Genomic DNA, 24,536 nt, shown 5'->3' on the forward strand with positions numbered 1-24,536 from the left:
GTGATATCAAAGGTTTCAAATGACACCTAATCAGCATTCAAAATTCAATCAACAGTAAATAAAAGTATTAATATTCTGTATTCAACTTTTAATAAATATACAAAAATAATTTTAATATATATATTTCGTTCATTGATGTAACATATACATATCATAAATGAATATAGGGCGAACGGACTATCAGGGCGAACAAACTCAGTGCGAACAAACCTAGGGCGAACATGTAATCAGGGCGAACGATCCCGATACCTAATGAGACCCCTGTATAAACACAATATAGAGGGTTTTAGGTAAGAACAGTACAAATAGAGTTTTCCTATGTGGTTAACAAAGGGAGTTTAGCTATAATCCAAAACCCCAAAATTCTGACTGTTTGCTAGTCTGACAGGCTGTCAGTACGAGGGTCCTACACGGACTATTGAGCTGTCAGATTAAGAGACTGTCAGACTATCTGGTTGTCGGATTATGGGACTTTTGGATTAAACATGTTATAGGTCTACTCCCGCTTAAAAATACTAAGTGGTTTACTAATGATTAAGATAATGATCACAATATTAACCTTTCAAATGTCGTTTTCAGACTAGTGATTTACAACAGTTACACTTTGTCAATATTGATGACAGTACACGGTACAAGACAGTTGTTTTTCTGATTACTGTTACTTTGTACTGTGTGACAAGTCACATAAAATATTATCAAATACCCTTTATTTGCTGATCTTCTCATAAACAGTTGAATAAGAATTGGGCATATTATTCCAACAAATGCCCAAAACCCCGTTACAATAACAACTGGTAGAGTTTTTCTGTCTACCATAACTGCTTTTCGACTGCTTGACAGGAAATAATCATGTGATCGATTTTGTTCGGCACTGGTAAATATTGTTTAATATAAAGAGCATAGGGAAAAATTATATATTAGGTACCAGTTAATAAGAAATAGCGCAGAACGCATCCGAATATTAAAAACTATTTCGGGCAACGACACGAGCATATTCCGTATAATGGGGCACTTTTTATCAACGGTGTCTTCTAATACGTCCGCGCTAATTGTTTTAATATAAAAAATAATATACTGAAAAACCTAAAGATTTAATCTAATATAATTTCGATATGAATATTTTGCAAAAGATTTAAAGACTAAAAATTATACAATAATCTTATTTTTAATTTTTGGTTATTGTGCAGATCAAAATAGTCACATGATCGAACTATGGCAGACGCCAGTGACCAAAAGATCAAACACACTAACTTTATATAAATTACCCAATTGTCCATGTAGATGTGAATGACATTATCTTTGAATATGATTGTCAATTTTAGAAAGTTATTTCCTTCATTTAGAAAGATATCTCAGTGTTCAAGAACATTTAGTAATGTGAAAAATGATTTAAAGACAGAATATGATGCTATTGTTGTTGGTGCAGGTAATATTTGTTAAAACTCACCTAGACCTAATGATTCATTACATCAATTGTCAACATCTGCAATTTTTGAATGACAAAAGCATCTAAAAAATCTTTTATGAAACTTAGTGCAAACTTATTATGCAACCAAACTTAATGGTCCGTTTGCACCTTAAAAACACATTTGCACACCATATATGCATTTCATGTTCTTACCTTGGGCTGTTTGTACCCTATTTTTATTCAAATACTGATTGAATTAAAAGATGTTTTTAGATGTATATTTCAAACTACTATTATTTTTTCATGTTTCTAAACATGCTATTAAAATGAAATATTTTTTTGTGATAAGATGCATGATTAATAATACTTAAGATTTATATAATAATAATACTTTATTCCAAAAGCAAGTACAGCTTATAGGATATACATTCATTTTTGACAAATTAATTATACATGCACCATATTACATAAACAGACATATAATAATAAAATGTTAACTACATTGAGATACATTAAATTACTTGTATACAACACAATTTCAAGTATAACACAGAGTATGAAATTCATAAAATTAATAAAAGTTAGCAGCGTAGTTTTTCTGCTTATTTTAAGTATTTACCAAGATTGTTCAGTTCTTTAATATTCTGTACAGATAACAATTTTATCAATTTATAAGTAGAGGGGTGTCTCCAATAATATTGTTAGATATATTTTTCTCTAATGTCAGCATATTTATTACATTCGAATACAAAATGAAATTAGTCTTCAATGGAACTTCTATTACAATAAATACATAATCTATCTTTCCTGTCAATATTATCATGTCTTCCTGTCTCTATATTCAAATTATGTGCACAAATACGGTATTTTCAAATATAAGGTTTATATATGTAGGTAATATAGGAAAGGTGTACTGACATAGGTAGTCTCTAAACACAATAACTCCAACATGTCCAAATGGAGCTTTCGTTAGTGGAAGCCATATTAACTATGTGAAGCAGTGAAAAAATGTAAAAGCATAAAAATATAGTATATATACCAATACAAATAATTAACAGCGCCTGGTGATATTTCATAGGCTATGAAACATCACCAGGCACTGTTAATTATGTATATTGGTATATATACTATTTTTATTAAGGTTTATACATTGTATATGTAATTCATTTGTTTGTCTAAGTAAAATTGTAAATTATGTGTACAAAAAATATATTTATATAATTGACATTTGTTTGAGACTTCAAAGAAAGCATTTGCTTCGCATATAAATGTATTAACCATTCTCTCTTTTAATTGTCTCAGAAAAAAATCTTCAATATCTACCTTTTGACTTAACCAAATGAAGTTAAAGCCATATTTACCTAAAATATCTTTAATTTTACAGCACCAGTTCTGTTTATCATTTGGTTTTGTATTACAGCTACTAAACATTTCATCATAACAGTTTTTATACGCCCGGGACGGGACGTATTATGGTAAACCGTTGTCCTTCCGTCCGTCTGTCCGTCCGTCATCCACACTTCAGACAATAACTCAAAAACACCTTCACCAATTTCCATGAAACTTAGGTGAATTGTTTATATCTATTGAAGTAAGCTCCCTTTCGTTTTTTTTTAATTTCAGATTTTAAGTTTTGGATTTATGGGGCTTTATTCATAAAAAAGGGGGGATTTTCAACACTTCGGACAATAACTCAAAAAGGCTTTCACCAATGTTCATGAAACTTTGGTGAATTGTTTATATCTATTGATGTAAGCTCCCTTTCAATTTTTATAAATTTCAGATTTTAAGTTTTGGATTTATGGGGCTTTATTCATAAAAAAAGGGGGATTTTTAACACTTCGGACAATAACTCAAAAAGGCTTTCAACAATGTCCATGAAACTTTGGTGAATTGTTTATATCTATTAATGTAAGCTCCCTTTCAATTTTTATAAATTTCAGATATTACATTTCCGTGTTATGAATTTTTATGCTTAAGAAAGGGGGGATTTTTCCAATTTTGGGACAATAACTAACACTTTCACAAAATTTTATGTATGGATGAAAAATTAAGAAAACAAACTTAGTTAAATTTGAGGTAGCCTTAATAGTGCCAATTTTTTTGTGCATTTTTATTTATTATTTGGGGGGGGGGGGGGGGGGTAATTTTTATTTATTATTTGGGGGGGGGGGGGTATTTGACAGGTCTTACACTATTTCTAGTTGATCATATAAATTCATTTAAAGCATAAAAGACAAGTTAAAAGAGCAACGGGCGTATCATGCGCCTAAGCGCAGCCCTTTATTCAATATGCAATTATCAGTACATAATAATTTTATCCAATATTTTACCATTCTGTATTCTCTCTCTATACACATAGGTATTCTACCCAGTTCACAATAAACCATGTTATTAACAGTACTCTTTTTTACTTTCAGTATACATTTAAAAAAATACAGATGAACCCTTTCAATATCTGGTGCCTTATGAAACCCCCAAATTTCACAGCCATAGTTCAAAATACTTGCAAGATAAGTTTCAGATAAAGTCAATAATGTTTCATGGTTAAAATAGTCATCCTGTATTTTATTAAACATACTATATACTGCTTTTGTTCCTTGTTCTGACAATCTCTTTTGTGTATTAACAAAATTACCAGTGTAATAAAAAAGTAATCCTAAATACATAAACTCATTACAAATATCAATGGTATCACCATTTAAACAACACTTTTCTTCCTGTTTAGGCTTACCCCTATTTCTGAGAATTACAATCTTTGTTTTTGTATAGTTAATATATAAATTGTTTTCATTCGAGTAAGTGTTGACACTATCAATCATATGCTGTAAATCTTGTATATTTTCACTAAACAAAACCATATCATCTGCTTACATCAGAAGATTATAAATTTAGCATTTTAAGCTCATAAGGTTTACAATATAAGATTAATTTTAATAGGTATTTACAAAGCTTGGTATTATTGTTATGTGTTTAGTGTAGAGTAAAATACATGTAGATACTTCAAACATGTCAAAAGAGAAAATCATACCTGCCAAGTTTTCAAAATGCCCATGGGGGTTTTGCGTGCAAGATGGCTGCCATATGCCTAAAAAACCTTCAAGGGGCATTCAAATACAGTGTAATGTTGTTTTTTGGCTTCTTCATACTTTTATAAGCCTCAATTCATTGTAAAAATAATTGTTTTGTTTTGTTTAAATTGTGGGCATACTTGCTCTTTAAAAATTTCAAAATTTCAATTTGGGAGCCTCCATGGGGGAAATCCCCCGCAAAAAGTGACAGTTGGCAGGTATGGAAAATGCAACACAAAATTTGTTCCCGCATGACATTTGTTCCATTGGAATAAATGTTATAAGAGTTTTGTTCCAAAACAACTAATTTCACAGAAAATATTTTTCAGCACTGTTAAATATGTTCTGGAACTATTTTGTTTACCAATTGTGAAATAAGTTCTGGAACAAAAAATCACAGCTCTATCAACCTGTTAACTGTTACCTGTTACCTAGTCTTTATCTTCCTCCTCTAGCAGGAGCTTCCCTTCTATAGCATACTTCTTATTTGCACTCTAACCCTTACACATGGGGCATGAAAATGTTGAACTTTGTTCCAATTTAAAATTTTGCAAAAAATTGAAATATAATATAAGATCCAGTGAAATAATTTTCAAAGAAACATTTTTCATAATAATGAATGAATAAGTTCTGCTCAAACCTTGTCAACATATTTATCATGAATTAATAAAGAAAAACCTGTGGTTGGGTACATATGAAAGACTTTACATTTACACAACAGCACCAAAAAACACATTTATATATATTTCATCTTTCATTTCAACAATTCAACAATTTGTTAAAAACTATTTTTTTTTCTTTTTTTATAGGACACAATGGACTTGTTACAGTAAGTTACATAATCATGTCTTTATTAAATCATTTATACAGATTTTAACTTTAAGATATCTGAATCAAGGCATTTTAGTGTAGGATTTCCTGAAAGTAGTGAGAATATAGCAAGAGAATCATAAGTGCTTGTACACACTATACTTATATATATATAACAATAAATATATCAAACACAATTTATAGTTGCTGATCGCCCACAAGACTAGAAGGACACCGGATTTTATTATAATATATCATAACAAACATAGTATTTATGCAAATAATATCTATATACATATATATAAACAATGCTTTCGATATGAAATGAAAACATTGACTCCGTCATAAACGAACCCGCCGGCCAGGAAAAACCAACAACCAAGTTACCTTAGTCGATATGGAAACCTGTGTCCAAACCCTAATGCTCGGAAGATCGTCTCGAGAGTTGTACTTGGACAATACTGAAAGTTAGCTTAATATGCTTACATAAACAAAATACCATCAAAATGTGTAATAGCAAACATAAATACCAATATATAGTACAAAAACAAGAAAAAAATCAAACATTAATGAACCAACATTAAATCTGAACTTGACCAGTTCGAAGTTGGCGAGAGAATGGTCTGATAGGGAAATAAACCCGCCAAAATGACCATTCACGTGATACTACAATTAATATCACGTGTCCATACATATATTGAAAGAACCGTTAGTACAATTATTTTCCTCTATACTTCGAAACGCGGAAAATTATAAGTATTGGCACATCTTTCCTGACCAATGTTAATAATGTTGCTTGCAATCTTAGATTTTAAATCACTGTGAAATAAAAATATCAAATAGGAACAGTAATACATGAAAAGTATGCTATATTTATTTTTGTCTAATCTTTGTTCCTTATAATAGATTGAACAGTATATAATAGATATATTTCTTCATTTAGTAACAAAGTTTTTTTATTTTTCTTACTATTTATTTCAACAGACATAACAGAGATGAAAATAACAATATTTTCAACCATTGAAATGTATCATGTTACATCCTGTTTAATTTTTTCCTATTAACAAATGTTACATTTTCCTTTGAGGAACTAATGCACATCACTCACATGACTCATGTATGATATGAATTGATTATGTATAAAATGTATTCTGTCTCATTAAAATGATGATTTCTCTATTTGCATTCCCATTCCAGAAATAGAAATATAAGGATTTTGGATTGTCAATTATTGACCAACCCCTTTCTTCAATTATCTTCTTACCCTGTAAAACAACAAAACTTTACCAGCAGCTTTTTTGGCCTAACACACTTTTCTTAAAACTTTGAAGGATGTTTTTGAAACTTATTGAAAATTTTAACAAAAGGTTTACTGGTCTATTCAACATAGTTTTGGTGATATTGATTAGTGCATGTAAAATATGAGGGTATGTCATGTGTGTAGATATAGGAAGATATGGTATGAGTGCCAATGAGACAACTCTCCATCCAAGTAACACTTTATAAAAGTAAACCATTATAGGTTTATTTCTCATATCCTGCAATTTTGATATTTTTTCTCATCTTGATCACTGTTTTACGTACACTATATCCCACATCCCAAAAGTGTGTCATCCATCTCAAACGATGCTTACAGAAAATCTCAAAATCTCTATAAAAAAGATAGTTTTATTATGAGATAAGATAAGATCTCCAACAAAACATAAGGCTACAAGATACTGTAAACCAACTCATTTATGCCAATAATTTATTTCGCGTTTGACCTTTTCTAGTCCACTTTGCAGCTTTTTAATGTCATGATTTTCTAACTTGCTTCCTGTGTTTTAATAAGGAAACAACCTAGTTTTTCATTTTTGCGACGATTTATTTTCGTGTTATTTTCCTACTCACGAAACTTGTGAAAATAAATCACTCATGGAAATGAGTTGGTTTAGAGTATGATATCTGTTGTAGGCTGCATATCTACAGAAATCTGGCAAGAATGTGTGTGTATTAGAAAGGAGACATGTGATTGGTGGAGCTGCTGTCACAGAGGAAATTGTCCCAGGTAAGTTGGAATATATTTTATTGTACTTCGTATGAAAATAATGAGATATCGCCAAAGAGACATATCACCATAGTTAAAATGACATGGATATAAGCAATTATAGGTCCCCATACAACCTTCAAAATGAGAAATACCCATACTGTATAGTCAGCTAGTAAAACAAAGAAAAGGAAAATGCCAAACAATTGAAATAAGAAACTCTTTAATGGCTTTATTTTTAACAGTACAATTACGAAAAACAAATGTGAAGGACATGAACTAATGACAACTGCTCAATTACATTCATAATTTTATATTTATTCTGTATGTTATACATGTACTTGATCATACTTTTCCTGTGATTTTTTTGAATTTATAGACAGACAGAATATGACCTTATTTGTTCATATAAATGTATAACTGCCTAAAATATATAGAAAATTGATCTGCATCGATTAGATTAAAAAAATATAAGGGGATTAGAGATTGGGAAGGAGTTTGGAGCGAGGTTTGCTATTTATTGTTTAATTCTATAAATGAAAGGTGGATGAAAAAACTGTGCACAGTATAAATGTAGGTTCCCAGTAGTGTTTACTACGACATGGGCATTAAAGGGCATACTTTTCTAATGAGGAACCACTTTGAATTGGTGTTACTGATAAACCATATTTACTTAAAATTGATTCTTTGTACATATATTTATATTGTAGGTTTTAAATTTTCCAGAGCATCTTATGTGCTGAGTTTGTTGAGACCACAAATAATAACAGATTTAGAGTTGAAGGTACATATATCAAAGATGATATTTTCTGATTTAAAAAATGCAATTGTCTATTTTGATGATGTTAACTAGTAATTACGGCAAATTTAATAAATAATACAAATTGAAATATGATCAATAGTTTTCTTGTTTCTCATAATAATACAATTAAATTTTGCATAGCAGAAAATTACAGTTTCAAAAAATTAAACTATTGACTAAAAAAGGGGAGATATCTTTAATTACACATTTAGGAAACTCAATTTTATTTGTTCTTCTGTTTTCATTCAGGTTTTACTGTTGTCAGTTGATCCCTTTATTTTATTTACATATACCAATGTTTGTGGTCAGAGAAAATTGTCTGTTTCATGCATTCTTAATTTTGTAGTGAGTCTGACACAAAACAAGAAAAAATTGAATTTAAACAAATTATTTAATTAATAAATTCATTTTCTTGTCCCATAATTAACAATGATGATATATGTTCCACAGATTTAAATGAATCCACAGTTCTCATTGAATGGTTTACATAGTAACAAACAAAACCATCAATTTTAAAAAGTATTTATTAAACTCATTCTGAAAGAAATATACTTAAATTTATAAAAAAAATAATCTTTGTCTTAGATGAGTTAAGAGATTCCAATAATTTTGAAAAACACCATATAATATAAACACATTGAAATGCTGACATTATTCATTTATTGATGGTATAGCATTTTTGTTATCGACTAACAACGTGCAGTTTTAATATCTACCATAAAATTCTCAGAGTTTCTTGTACTAATGAAATGTGGACCGTCACTCAGTGGAATATTTGAGAAAAGCCTGTGCAACATTTTTGAATGAAGAAAAGTTTTTGTTTAAATTACATTTTATTTAATCAATTAAATCTTATGTCCAGCGTACAATTATCAATAGTAGAAGCGCATTATTGTTTCCATTCTGTGCATGTTTCTGTTCCTCCTTCAATTCTATATAAGGTTAGAATTAAGATTTAAGGTATGTAAGAGTTAAAGTTTTAGTTCTAGGTCTAGGTATACTTTGTTACTACATCAAGTTAAAACTTGTTACTCATGTTTATTGTTAAATGAAATTACCTACTATATTCTATATGGGTTTTGACCTAAATGTCAAAAGTCACTAAATATGCAAGTGTAATAAATCTAGCAGGTCATAGACTCACAAAATAATCGTGTTCTTTGTGATATTTTAAATAAAGAATTTATTAATATCATCATTATATTATTATTATTATTGTATTTGTTTTGAACTTATATTTTTATTGCAGAAATATGGACTAAAGGTTTACCTGAGAGATCCTAATTCCTATACACCTCTTATAAAACCTGGTGGATTAGATGGGAAAGCTAGATCGCTTCTTCTTGGAAGAGATGGAGAAGAAAATGCCAGACAGATAGCACAGTTCTCTAAAAAGGATTCAGAAGTATGATAATCTCAATTTATAATAATTACCCTAACATGATTATTAATCTTTGAAAATATTGTCATACGTTTTATAGATAATGGTCCGAGTAACACAGTTATCTTCCTTTGATTTTGGTTGTCCACGAATATAGTCCTTAGTGTGGACAGTGTGTTACTTGCCAATTTTTGTTATACCCCTTCCAAATTTATTTCTCCATGTTTTATTCCTCATATAGCAAGCAGGGGGGTGAAATGACACTGTAAAAAAGTTTGGGTCATAAATATTAATGTAAAGTAGTGATTAGGTCCAGCTAAAAAAGGTAAAAAATTAGCGCTTCGGAAGCTGTCAAAATATTTCAAGACCCCCTTAACATAAAATTGTCCATATTTTGAGTTAGAGCTGATGAATATTTCTATAGTTTTGATATAATTTGTCCCAAAAGTAGTACAACACACTGTAAAAATATTATTGAGAAAGCACAGGTGGGATTTTTTTTTATTTTCATTTATTGTCTAAAAGAAATGCACTAAGAAATAACTGTGTATACGGACCTATTAGTAAGAAATAATTTAAACAAATATTTCAAGCAGTATGTCTACTCATTGTACTTTTAAATAAGTTAATAACCAAATTCATATGAAGAAGAAAAAAGGTCACTTACATATTTAGCAGGGTCTCTTGCTGTCTTTATTCATACAACAATTGAATCTTTGATACAGAATGAAAATACGAAAATGTATGATTGCAAATGTAAATACTACTCATAGACAAAAAGACAAAAAAGTGAACAATTACAAGTCATTGTACAACCTTTAACAAATAACAAAACTAACATGGCTAAGAAAGCTAAAAAGGCATGTATGTTCAACACTTTAAACATTTTTTTATTTTCGTCATTGGGTTGTTATCATTTTGAAGAATACCTCATATCTCTTTCATTATGTGCAAACAGCTTAAAATAAAGTAAAAGTTTCACCTAATCCACTGTTTTTCACTTTTTATGATGATATTCATTTTATTTTAGATGTTTGTAAAATATGAACATATGTTAGAGAGAATTGTAGCTGCCATTGAGCCTTTGTTAGACTCTAATCCAGTATATTTACCCCATGTCCTGGCGTCTGCTACATTTAAAGAAAAATTGTCACAGTTGCCATCATTGAAGTCACTGCTCCAATCAGGTATACAAAATAGATGTATATAATGATGACAAATTTGTCTCAATTTTTTAAATATAATTTCTCTTCACTTCAAGCATAGTGTCTATTTTTTAAACCTTTCAAAATGGAGATTGATCTACTGAAGAATTTTTGAAAAGAACTATTGTAAAAGAACCCATTTCAGAGTGTTTTTCAAAATATTTTGTTGTTGTTAATGCAGTAGTTAAAATATAACTGTGAACATTTTTTACAATGCACTTTAATATGAATCAATCAGAAATAAATAAATTTGCTAAAACCAAACATCAGGAAGCTAGAACATTCTCTTGAGTGTGAACAAACAATGCTTAGACAATAATAAATAACTTTTTAAAAGGCAATTTCAATTTATTGAAAAAATATAGGAGGCTCCCACTTATATTTGGTACCTTAGATAGATGATATTGGTGACTGCTAAATGTTCAGCAGACACTAAAAATTCAATATGTTTTCAGTACCTTCTGAAGAAAACGATGTGTCGGCATTTACAGAATTGATGACAGCACCAACAACAAAGGTTTGTGTATTATTCAATGTTATTATGTAAACAACAATAGGTCGCCATAAATTAAGATTTAAACTTGATATTATTGAGAAAAATATTTCTGATACAAAAAATGATTATTTGTATTTAGCTTAATTACATGATGTCGACAAATATTTCATTAATTAAAGATTAAGATTTTTATTGGCAGATTTTAGATAAATGGTTTGAATCTGAGCCACTTAAGGCAACATTAGCTACAGACTCTGTAATTGGTGCAATGATTAGTCCAAAAACACCTGGAAGTGGGTAAGATAATTTAAATTAAAGATAGAGCATATTGTTGAAAAAAGTACCATTGTCTCAAACACATTATTGAACTGCTTCTTTTATAAAGATGCTAGCTAGGCTATGAGACTTTCGGAATTTTAAATGATAATTATGTACTTAAATTGGAGTTTACTGTACAAAATATAGTCTTACAGTACAATACACTTATGGCTATTTAGTCCAATCGGTGAAAAACAGTAATTTATATAACTTCTTTTTTTGGGTCAGGCCACCGAAAAGAGAGTCATCAGTAGTGAGCTAAGGGAGGAAAAACTTTAGAAAGCGACCATCAAGAAACTTTGATTGAGTATGATCCACTTTTTCAAAATTAAAATTGAAGTAAAAATAAAATTTGTTTGAAGTATTTACCGTAGTTTAAACAGGTCTCATTATAAAGAATCATGCATGGTGAATTGTTTAAACAGGGTCCCTGATAGCTTCAACTGGATGGAAAAGTTGTGTAATTTTAGAACTTATCCGGAATGGAATAAATAGCGATAAGGTGTATGCTATCATGCAATGGTTTTATTTGATTGTTCTTATTCCGAGACTGACTTGATATCTAAATCTTCTAGGACTTATCACTACCTTTTTGATACACAAAATATATAAGTGCATTGATCATAAAATTATATACATCCTACCCATGAACATTTCCAAAAAATATTGATGTAATATATGCTCAGATATTCAAGGCACAAAATGATGTTACACTTGTCAAGACATTTACAATACTTTTGCAAGGTGCAGGATCTAAAATCTGTTCTAAAAATATAAATGATGTCATTGTTAAAATCATCTTTAAAAATTTGGAGTAATCTTCTTTGTCTAGAATTGGTCATTAATAAACTACATCCAATGCAATATTTAATGTTACTTCCCATGATAAATTGAAGCAATCTTTACCGTACAATACAAGCACTTTGATTTGTTAATGTGAAATTATTTATTTTCATACTTTACTATTTGCATTTTTCGCCATACCTAAAATTGTTGGAAACATGTTACATGTAGCAAATACAATTCTAACCTCATAAAAAAAAAGTGTCAGAAGAAAATTGATATTCTTTAATAATTTTAGTTTTCTATGATATAGATATGTATTGTTACATCATGTTATGGGAGAATTAGAAGGAATAAAAGGAGCTTGGGGCTATGTAGAAGGAGGAATGGGATCAGTATCGCAGGCCATTGCTAACTGTGCTACAGACTATGGAGCATCAGTCTTCACCAATAAAGTAAATACAATAGATTCATTATCATTTGTGGGAAACATTTTCTTTGATTTTGTTGGAAAGGGTGATAGTTATGGTATTTTATGGAACAAATATAAATAAGAAGATGTGGTATGAGTGTCATAATGAGACAACTCTTCATACAAGATTCAATGTATAAAAAAATAACAATTATAGCTCAAAAGATTATATATTATATTGCAGTTGAATTATAAGTTTTTTTTTTAAAGTTTCATTTATTGTCATAACCACCCTAATTTTTATGTGCATAATAATGATGTGCACATTATGGTAAACCTCTTTTGGTATCAATCGGTCATTTTAAAATATGCTGCTATATTACTCAGAAAGACTTTTGCATTTCCTTCAAATTTTCACACGAAAATAGGAAGGGGGATTGATGAAAAATTTACTTTTATAAATCAAGTCTTTATAACTTCACCAGAATTTAAAATTCAGTGATAAAAATTCTTCATTTTCATTATAAAGATGGCTGAGATCATGTAATCATATCAATCATGCAATTGTTCAATTAAGGAAATGTTGATAAGTATCTTAGCATACTTGACTATTTCCATGGAAACTTGATTTTCTTGAATTTGCCAAAGTTTTCATACAAGCCTATAGGAAAATCATACTGCATTTAACATTTAGATTTATGATTTGCCTATACCAATTAAATCCACAAAAATTGGTACTAGACAATTATTTATGAATCCTTTGTATATATGTAAGAATCGACGTCCAGTCTCTAATTGACGTCCGTTCCTCAAATCGACATCCAAATCTGACGTCACAATAAAATAACATTCCAAATATATGGCCAATTTTATGCTTATCTAATAGACGTCCATGTTTAGGCTTCTCTAATCGACATTCAATTTTTAGCTTCTGAAATCAACATCCGTTTTGGACACAGAATACAAAATTGAATAGAATTGACAGCAGCTGAAATCTTTAGACCTTTGAACATATTATGTGTGACAAATATAATCTAATTTTAAAAAAATGTGGTTTTCTTTGTTGTTAAGTTGTTTTGTCCTTGACATACACATCCATGGATGTCATTTATTGAAATGAATAGGAATGACACACCAATCAAATTCTATTAATTTTTTTATCAAGATAAAACTTTTTATATGCATGATACCTATTTCGGGTTGAAAAAAATCCATATAGAAATTATATATAAATGTTTAAACCATACAAACATGTACATGTATAAGTGTAAGCAATTATGTCCAGTACTTTATATATATTATTGATATTGGACATTGATTAAAGACGACTACAACCAATCAGACGTAGTTTTGTCAATACATGCTGCCACATTGGAATTCGATGAGAGTATCAAAATATTGGACGGGGATTTGAGAATGTGACGTCAGATTTGGATGTCGATTTGAGAAGCGGCTGTCGATTTGAAGAGTGGACGTCGATTAGAAGCTGGACCTCGATATGAGTCTAACATATATACTAAACTGTCCTTAATTTCAGGCTGTGTCTAGCATTATTGTAGAAAACAATGAAGCAAGAGGAGTGGTATTGGAGGATGGAACAGAAATCAAAGCAAAAGCTGTTTTGTCAAATGCCACACCCAAAGTCACCTTTTTAGACTTATTACCACAGGTAATTTTGAAAATATGTGCATACTAAAAGCAAAAAACATGTGAGATATGTCTTAAAGATTTTTTTATAATCTCAGATTTCAATTTCATATCACAATTTATTATGAAGATACTGGGAAAATTATAAGACATGTGAATATAGTAAGTATCAAACATTTGTTGCAATATGAAAACAGATTCCAATATACCAGTAACTATGTCGGATACAAAAAGTAATAGCTAAGTATCAATATTGTATAATCTTTTGATACTGAAGGGAATCCCTGTTTACTTCTACATAATTTTGAATTTATCCCATGAAGAAAAATTTGTCAAGGAGTTTTAATCTCCATACAAGTAGTTGATATTTGTATATCATTTTTTTGGCATGAAATAGATAAAAGAAAAATATTTCTCAACTGACTTTCTATTATATTGTTATGAATGGAACTTATAGTCATCTACAAATTTTAAACTTGGATTAGCTCATTCATGTTTTAACATCAAGTGATATAGACTTGATATACCAACTTATTCTGTTAAAATGTTCTTACTATTTTAAATACATGAATCACTGGCCTCTCACAAATAGTGCTAATTTTAATTAAAATTTCATGAAAAAGAAAAAAAATGTTTGTTTTCAAAAACTTTCAAATTCATTACTTAGAAATGGGCTTATTAAGCTTCCTGTAATATCTAGCACTTTTTTTTATTATACATCCAAACTGTATTATGTCTTTTATTTCGTTGTTCCAGTAATTAGTCCCTCTGATGGCAGCTAGACTATGCAGGTATTTTATTGTGTGTTTCAATTTTGCTACATGTATGTTCTAGATATATAAAGGGGAGGTTTTGTACATGTAAAACCAGGTTATTGTCTACCAGATTTTTGCTGGTACCAAGCCTGTCTTAAGCATGAGTTGTTTGTTATTTGTCTTTGTTTGTTTGCTTATTTTCTCAGAGATTGTAGTTGGTGATGGTAAATGTGATCTAGTGTTCTGTTTTTGGTTATTTTCCTGTATCTTTTTTTTTTGAAAATATAAAAATATATTAGCATATTGAAGGTAGAATGTACACAACTGACCATTAAAAGTGAAATAATTTACTCATGTAACTTAAATAAATCAATATATACATGGGATGTAAGTGAATAGGTATGCACATATGAGTGTGACTAAAAAGAAAATTGTTCATTTAAAGTTCCAATTACATGTATGTAAAAAATAGAAAAATCAACTTTGAAAGTTTAAATAACATGTGCAATGCCAAACTTTTTATAAAAAAAGTTTACTTGAAGTGTTCAATATTTCAAAATAGAAAAGATTGTCTTGAATGTATATTTATTTTCAATATTTCAACAGGGCAGCTTACCACAGGATGTAGAATTAGACTTGAGAAGTATCTCTTATGAATCACCAGTCACAAAAATAAATGGTTTGTATGATTTAAAACGCATAAAGTTTCTATTTTTTTTTTTTTTAAATCATTATGAAAACTGCTGATATGTCTCTTAATGAAAGGCATGATTTGTATTTTTAATTAAGAATTGAATGCTTCTTTTTGTAAATTCATTGGGGTGTAAAAACGTTGACCGAAGTACATTTTGTATGAAGCGCTTCATTCTAAAAATGTGCGCACGGTCAACGCTTTTACAACCCTATGAAGTTACAAAAAGAAGCATTCAATACTTATAATTACATTTTTTAGCTATGATCATGAAAACACGAATTTTATAAAAAAAAATATTCTGTTCACCTGTGCACTTTATTGTAGGACCACGTGTTATCATGAATAATAAATGCATGATTTGTATTTTTTAATTAAGAATAGAATGCTTCTTTTTGTAAATTCATTGGGGTGTAAAAACGTTGACCAAAGTTCATTTTGTATGAAGCGCTTCATTCTAAAAATGTGCGCACGGTCAACGCTTTTACAACCCTATGAAGTTACAAAAAGAAGCATTCAATACTTATAATTACATTTTTTAGCTATGATCATGAAAACACGAATTTTATAAAAAAAAAAATATTCTATTCACCTGTGCACTTTATTGTGGGACCACGTGTTATCATGAATAATAAGTTTTATTGAGTGATGCAATTGCTTCAGGAATAACATGTGATGTGCAGTTAGCCAACCAGAATAACGAATTATAATGAAACATACATCTAATGTAATTATTGTTTGTTGAAAATGATGGTTTCACAGGAGTGTTTATGTAGAAGTTTTTTTTTTGGCTCAGTATGGGTTAAATTTAAGAGAAGCTTTAAGTGATACAAGTAAAGTTATAGTCTTGTTTTTTTAGCCTTTTAAAAAGATAATTAATTCAAAATATGTTCCAGAATGTTACAACATATTTTATCAAAATAAAAATTTATCATATGCAAACTTTATTTTAACATATGAGCAGTGTCAGATTGAAATTAACCTGATGAAAAAAATACACGTACATATAGTAAGCTATTGGATTGAAATTTGAATTTAAATTTGGATATTTTGTAAGAATCTTCAAATTCAGACCAACACTGATATTAAATGTTAAAATTTTATTTCCCAATCAATCATAGTGTAATGCATGTAAAATTGAGAATGGAAATGAGGAATGTGTCAAAGAGTCAACAACCCGACCAAATAAAAAAATATGTATATACATGTAACTATGGCCCCTTGCATAAGGTCAATTTGTATCCAAAGCAGGTCATATAATAGAATATATTTTGCATATGCAAAATGTTATTATTGAAATAAAGCTTAAATAAAATTGAGAATGGAAATGGGGAATGTGTCATAGAAACAATAACATGACCGAAGAGCAGATTACATGCATGTCTTTAGAGAAAAAGTGTATCAGAAATAAGATAATGACTAAATGTTTATGCTTAGTCTTCAACCAAATTGTTTTCATAAAAGTTATTGCTCATAAATTAATAATCTTTTAATATTTTATTTTCTTATATTACAGTTGCAGTAAATGAGCTTCCTAACTTCCTGGCAGATCCTAACAAACAGAAAGGGGAGATAATGCCACATCATCGAGCTACAATACATCTTAACTGTGAACATTCAGACTTGATCCATGATGGCTATTTAGATGCTCAACGAGGAAAATTTTCAAAGAGGTGTCTATAAGTATTCTGTAGAAAGTTGTTGGATTGTAAAGCCTTGTTTTAGTTTATGTAAAATCATATTTGATAATAGAATTAAGATTGATTGATTGTTTGTTGCTTAACATCTAGTGGCAACTATTTCATCCATGATCAGGAAGAATGAAGTAAAGTATTTTTATTATGGCCCACCTACCTACGATAGTAGAGGGGCATTTTGTTTTCTGGTCTGTGCCTCCGTCTGTCCGTCCGTTTGTATGTTCATTCGTCTGTGCATCCCTTTGCCCCACTTCAGGTTTAAGTGTTTGGTCAAGGTAGTTTTTGATAAAGCTGAAGTCCAATCAACTTGAAACTTAGAACACTTGTTGCTTATGATATGATCTTTCTAATTTTAAAGCCAAATTAGACTTTTGACCCTAATTTCAACGTCCACTGAACATAGAAAATGAAAGTGGGAGTTTCAGGTAATAAAGTTTTTGGTCAAGGTAGTTTTTGATGATTTTATTGCCAAATTAGTGTACTTAGGACACATTCTTGTTTTTGATGTAATATGAAATCTATTACAGTACAGTTTTAGTCATATATGTACATCATATTGTAGTGGAACAGTGTTTAATACATTATTTGCCCCGTTTTCAGGTGCAGTCATTTTTGTCTAGATCCTCAGATTGTCTATCATTGTGGAAAGTGTTTTTTTTTTTTTCATTAATCATGTAGTCATGATTGGAAAAATCTTGACCCCTTGTTATCTTATTTGTTAATGTACTTTAAAGTTGTGCATGTTAACAATATTCTGTTCCTGATTCATGTTAATTCAGACACTGTCCTTTTCTTATATTACTTAGTTGCTGAAGAAAGGAGCAATTTGATATTTGATCTGGAACCTTATGATAATACTGTGAAGCGGGTTACTATCGTGGGGTGTTAATTTTCCCTTATTTTTTCGCATATAGAACAAATTAGCCAAAATAAATTCTGCCAATTTAAAAGTGCACATACAAAGATATTGATAAAAACATTGAATTCGCCTAAATTATATCTGCCAAAATATTTCGTATACCTTTTTTTTAATGAAAATTGCAAAATTTTACAACTGCAAAAATTACCCACTATACGGTAACTTGAACACTAGGGAAGTGATTTTCAGAAGTGCCATTTAGCATGTGATTCTTTTGTGATATCCTCTCCGCATGCAATTTTTCTGAGCATTTCATATTGGAGTACTGCAGATTCATTAGTATACATGGCATATAAATTTTCTTGGATTTTTTGGATTTAGGTAAACCACAAGTTTAACTGTTTAATTAAGTTCAAATTTTCAATAGGCTTGTTCGAAACTTTGACAAAACCACAAAATAAAATATTGAGGAAAAATGCAATTTTTCCCTTATCCATGATAAAACATACTCTTGGAAATACATCAATTAACACAACATTGTATACAACTTGTTTTGATTGTCCCATGTAAGCTCAACCCATATTCAGCCATTTTACTACAAATTTAAATTTATTCTTTCCTTGAATTAAAAAAAAAGAACAGAAAGACAATATTCTCTTCCTTTACAGTCCAATGATAGAAATGGTGATACCAAGTAGTTTAGATCCAACTATAGCACCACCAGGCAGCCATGTTTGTTTACTGTTTACACAATACACACCATATGAGTTACGTGACGGTCAGTGGGATGATGCTACCAGGAATATGTATGCTGATACAGGTATGTGTAAACTAACAGATAAATTGACTTTGAGATGAAGAACTGCAAAAGAAGTGCTGTTCCATTGCTTTTTGTGTGTTGTGTTGCTGTGCAAAGTGTGCATGTACTGATTTTGTGTCATGGATGGATACCCTGTATCTTTTGTTTTTCTGTTAACTACATTGAGCTTAGTTTCAGTAGTTGTGAGAATTTTTTGTAAGAGATTATTCATGAAATAATTATTTCATGCCATACTCTATTCTCATTTTTACTTCAGTAGTCATATTTTTAATATCTTTATTCCAAGTGTGTAAGGAAGATGTAAAATATTGACAAATATAATATCTTCCTATGAAATAATAAACATTGAGCATGGTTTAATACAATTATTTAGATTCTAATGGGAACATTTAGAACTTAAATTTTTTTTTTTATTTGATTTAAGGAAGCCAAAACATTAAAGCTAACAGACTGTTTTAAGAATGAAAAATTGAACAACGATACATGTAAACTTAGTTTGAGAATAATTTTATTTAATTTTCTAGCAAGCAACATCAGCACAAATGTATATTTTGATCTCTAGAGTTGTTCAAGTGCATTTAGAGTTTTATGTCATGAACTAATACACTGTATCCCTTCTTTTCCATTCATTACAGTGTTTGACATCATTGAATCTTATGCTCCTGGTTTTAAGAACAGTGTAGTAGGAAGAGATATACTAACACCACCTGATCTAGAGAAAATATTCGGTTTAACAGGAGGGGTAATATTTTTCAATCTTTTATCAAAAGCATTAAAGAACTTAATGTCAAAATGTAAACTTCAAATTTATTGGTAAATCAAATGTGTTTGAAATATTTCACATTGATGATAACAAGGATTTGTATAGTTAACTATACTTGTAAATCCTTGATGATGATAACATAGACTTATTTATTGTATTTATTTCATATTAATTAAGTATAAGGGCTACAGTTCAAATAAGACTGATGAATGAACATAGATTTTTTTTTGTCAATGGGAGATAACTCATCATTAAAATTTCAAACTTTCAAACTTTGCATAACTGTCATTATTTAATCTGATTCATGAGCAAACTATACTTTAAAGACAAACTATGACCCAATTCTAAAAAAAAGGTAAATTATTTTCCAAGACATAATCAAAGGCTGTTATTAAGATTTCTCATGTTTTAAGAAGAACTGTTATTTTTGCTTTATAGAAAAGTGATTTGACCTTTTGTGTAATTAATGCAAGACTCTTTTTTTCAGAATATATTTCATGGATCCATGTCACTTGATCAGTTATACACCTCTCGTCCAATCACAAAGCTGAGTAATTATAAATGTCCAATCAAAGGCTTGTATCTCTGTGGATCTGGTGCACATCCAGGTATAACTATTTTCAGATCTTGTTTAATTTAAGTTGCATGAAAAACCTGCACTTCACAACCATATTTATTAGAATTTGAAAAAGATTGCATAGGCATACTTGATCCATGATTGACAAATTGATTTACTCTGTGTGTAAACAAAGGTAAGCATTCAGGCCTTCACCTGTTGTTTGCTCTTGGGTCTTGTTATTGTCTCTTTGACACATTCCCCATTTCCATTCCCATTTTAGTAGTCTGCTGTAATGAATTTAAAAATTGTATCCAGCTCTGACCACAGAATTTTGAAACATTGGTATGCACCTTTGTGTCAACATCATTTATGTCTGCTGAAACCAATTTTTTTAACCATAACGACAAATATCTCGTGAGATATGGTGGAAATTTTTCAGAAACGTTCAACAACAAAAATTACTTTTTGGGGATTGTTTTAGTTGATTGTAGGTTTAGAGAATATTATAATTCACATATTCAGGACAGAGGCAATTAAGTTTCGAAGGAATTTGGTAAATAATAGTGTTTTGTGTTGGCATTTTTAATAACTTTTATGGTCCACTAAAGTCAAAATAACAACTAACACATGTAATGATGATGCAGGCCACAGATGTGACAGTTTATGTTTCAAAATCAATCATATCAAAAGATACATGTATAAAATTTGCATACACTACAATTATAAGTACAAATAATGAATTTTAATATACAATACTTTCATTACAGTTTGAACCAACGATTATATTATGTAATAAATGAAAAGAAAAATGTCATCACTTGAAATTGAATTTTTTAAAGTCAATTAATTTAGAGTTATCTCCCCTTGACTATAAATCTGTTAGTAACAGTGTAATTTCTCAACTTTTGGGAGATGAAATCGCTCTTTTTGTCACTTTTAATTCAACAATTAAAGAACCTCTTGTTAAGGTGGAAGAAGGGGAAGGGGAGGGGATTGATATATTGATGAAATTGAGTGTCACCAAATTTCCGTAAGTCTTCTTTCTTCGGCAGCTATTTGGAAAAGAGACTGGATATTAAAACATGTGCTTGAAGTAGTGCTCCTTATCAATGACAAAATTCTACATATTTCTAGTATTTACATGATATCACAAGACTGAATACAATTGAAAATTACAATCTTTTATTGTACCAAAAAGTCACTTAAGTGTATTTATGTTTTATCAAATAAGACCAAAGAAAATATCTCAGAGAATCACTTTAATACAACCTGATAGAAATACAGATTCTATGTCCATGCTTTGTATACAAGCATCTGAAAAGGCTATGTTCAACTTTTTGAGCCAATCAAAGATACACAACTATATGTCATCATTATTACTGTATTTTATGTTTATTTTGAAGGTGGTGGTGTAATGGGTGTCCCTGGTAGACAAGCAGCACAGGTGGCTTTAAAAGATCTTAAATAACGCAGATGGAAAATAGAAATCTGATTTATGTTAGTATACGTGATATTGATGTCCGCCTTTGAACATTAAAAATCATAAATGTAGTCATGAAAATTATACAGTACTCAGATTGTTGCACCATAAACCATGCATGTGTTAACCAAATTTTAAATATTATGTTTAAAAAATGTGCCAGGTGTGAACACTGAAGTTGGTAGGGTCAAGTTAAGATAAATGTTAGGTTAAATCTATTGAATGAAGCTGTTTTACCTAACCAATAAGTATCCCATCTAACAGTGTAAAATCAAATTTATATTGAGCCAACTGATCATAAAAATTGGTTAATGCATTTATGGTTTATAGTGTAATAAATTAGCTAATAAGTTGTGAAAAAAATCAAAAAAAATCTTAACATTCCTTTGAAAAGATTATTTAAATATTTACTTTAAGATATTTCTATACAATATACATTTTTACTTGTGTAAAGTTTTTAAATTAGAAAATTATGTATACATGTATTAACATTATTGCAATTTACATATTGAAATCCATATTGTTCTTGTATAACATGTTTGTACCTCATGTTTAAAATTTCAATATGTTGACTCCATTGACTCATATACAGCAGTATAATGTGTTTAAAGTCTGAGTCGGTCAGAATTGTTTAGTACAAATGTATGAAATTGTCTTTTGATTTTGTCAACTTATTATCTCACTTCAATGCTTTTACTTCAACATGCAATTATCTTCTCTTGAAAGTATCATTTATTGTGAACTTGTCAGCATCTTGATATTAATAAAATAGTGTTAAATAAACAAACAAACATAAACCTCAATTTGAAACACCCAATATATGTATTATTTTTAATGAGTATTTTTCATTTATACACATATTGCTGTATAGGTCACTAATTGATCGTTTTGCTTGCTAAGTCTTTGTCTTTTTGTTTTGCTTCTTTCTTTTATGTTTTTCTTAATCCTATGAATGCACTATAAAGCCAATTTCTAGAGTTTCATTCCTTTAGTTGCAATGTAAGTATATTGATAGATTCTTTCTTGCATACTGTTAAACTAAAACACTGTTAATTCCAAGAAATACACTTTCACCATCTGGAATGGTATTTTTGTTATATTTCATATTTTCCAGTTGGTATTGACTTATTTACAATTGATATATTTTTATAGCATGTTTTAAGCTTAAAATAAAAAGTTTGGCCAGTACAATCATAAAATATCACAAGGTCTATTTTAAAAATGGTTAGTGAAAAAAGCATTATTCTGTCACAAGTCATGTATTTATTGACAATCACAACATTTGTACACAATAACTGTGATTATAATTTATTTATTAAAAATATTTTAACAAATCTAGTGTGTTTGCATTATGAAATGTATTTGTGTATTTTGTTGTTGCAAACATGTTTAGTCTTAATGGTTTTATTGGCTGTATAAAAGATATGGAAATATCATTTTGCAAATTTGATGTATCATAGAAAGAAAACATTTGCAACTTGACATTATTAATTAAATTCGGCGTTTTGCATTTGCGCCGATGTGCATTTCTTTTGCACCGATTTTTTTTCATTTGCACCGATTTTAGAATTTTAGTATGTTTGAATCAAGGTACAATTGGAAAGACGCTCGAGTCTAGTGAACAAGATATTTTTTTTCACTAGTAGCTAAAAGTGTTCATTTGTTTGTAAATAGATTAAAAAAATTATGGGTAGTATAAGATTGGTACTTTTTGTCTTGTCTATATGTTAGTTGTTTTTTGTGCTTCATACCTACCTGATAAGCCAATAATCTCCCTTATAGTTCAGTATTATGTGGTGCTGTTACACCACTGTTTAAGGATTGAATCAACACAAATATTTTTGACCCCACAATGTTCTATATGTGACAGTCCCTAGCCTGTAGTTCAGTTGTAATCGTTGGTTGCTTACATAAATCAGTTCCTTTTTTTTTTCTAAATATTGGTTCACATTTTTTCATATAGAATCCTTTTTTAGTGGACTATAATGTCTGTGTTGTGCTCATTGTTGAAGGCTTTACATTGACACATAATTGCTTTTTTCTGGAATCTGTTGGATAGGCTCTTTATCTGGTAAAAATTCTTATAGTACTTGGAAAACAGAAAAAAGCACAAAAAGTTAGCTATGAACAATGAACCATGAAAATTATGTCAAGGTCAGATGAAACCTAACTTACTAATATGTACCCATGTACAATCATTCAATACACCACATTTAGTTGAGCTACTGCTTGTAGCATATCAGAAACTGACCTAACCAAGAAACTTTAACCTTCATCAGTAATCCATGAAAAGAGGTTGATGTCAGTCATTGTCTTACTGACATGAAGAAGTTGCAAGGAATATATATACTAAATATAATTATCCTATTACTCATAACAAGTTGAAAATTCACATGACAAAAAAACTTAAGCCTTTTTCAAGCATCTTATGAACCATGAAAATGAGGTTAATGTTAATGGACATATGACAATTGGAAATTTCATAACATAAGTATCTGCATACAAGATATGAACCATACAGGTCCTCTACTTTCTGAAAATAAAGCTGATGTA

General features: G+C 29.7%; 1 protein-coding gene across 1 annotated transcript; it reads left to right on the plus strand.

Moving 5' to 3' along the window:
• Positions 1 to 1,206: 1,206 nt before the first annotated feature.
• Positions 1,207 to 23,317, plus strand: LOC134715277 (pyridine nucleotide-disulfide oxidoreductase domain-containing protein 2-like). The gene is made up of 16 exons (XM_063577368.1): positions 1,207 to 1,426; positions 5,289 to 5,308; positions 7,243 to 7,336; positions 8,026 to 8,099; positions 9,367 to 9,522; positions 10,529 to 10,685; positions 11,159 to 11,220; positions 11,399 to 11,496; positions 12,614 to 12,755; positions 14,250 to 14,381; positions 15,721 to 15,793; positions 17,322 to 17,478; positions 19,030 to 19,181; positions 19,817 to 19,923; positions 20,432 to 20,552; positions 21,907 to 23,317. Exons 1-16 carry the CDS (start codon positions 1,288 to 1,290, stop codon positions 21,969 to 21,971), a joined length of 1,749 nt encoding a protein of 582 aa, XP_063433438.1. The 5' UTR covers positions 1,207 to 1,287; the 3' UTR covers positions 21,972 to 23,317.
• Positions 23,318 to 24,536: the final 1,219 nt, after the last annotated feature.

This window comes from Mytilus trossulus, chromosome 4 (assembly GCF_036588685.1).
Source record: "Mytilus trossulus isolate FHL-02 chromosome 4, PNRI_Mtr1.1.1.hap1, whole genome shotgun sequence".
Classification (NCBI taxonomy): domain Eukaryota; kingdom Metazoa; phylum Mollusca; class Bivalvia; order Mytilida; family Mytilidae; genus Mytilus; species Mytilus trossulus.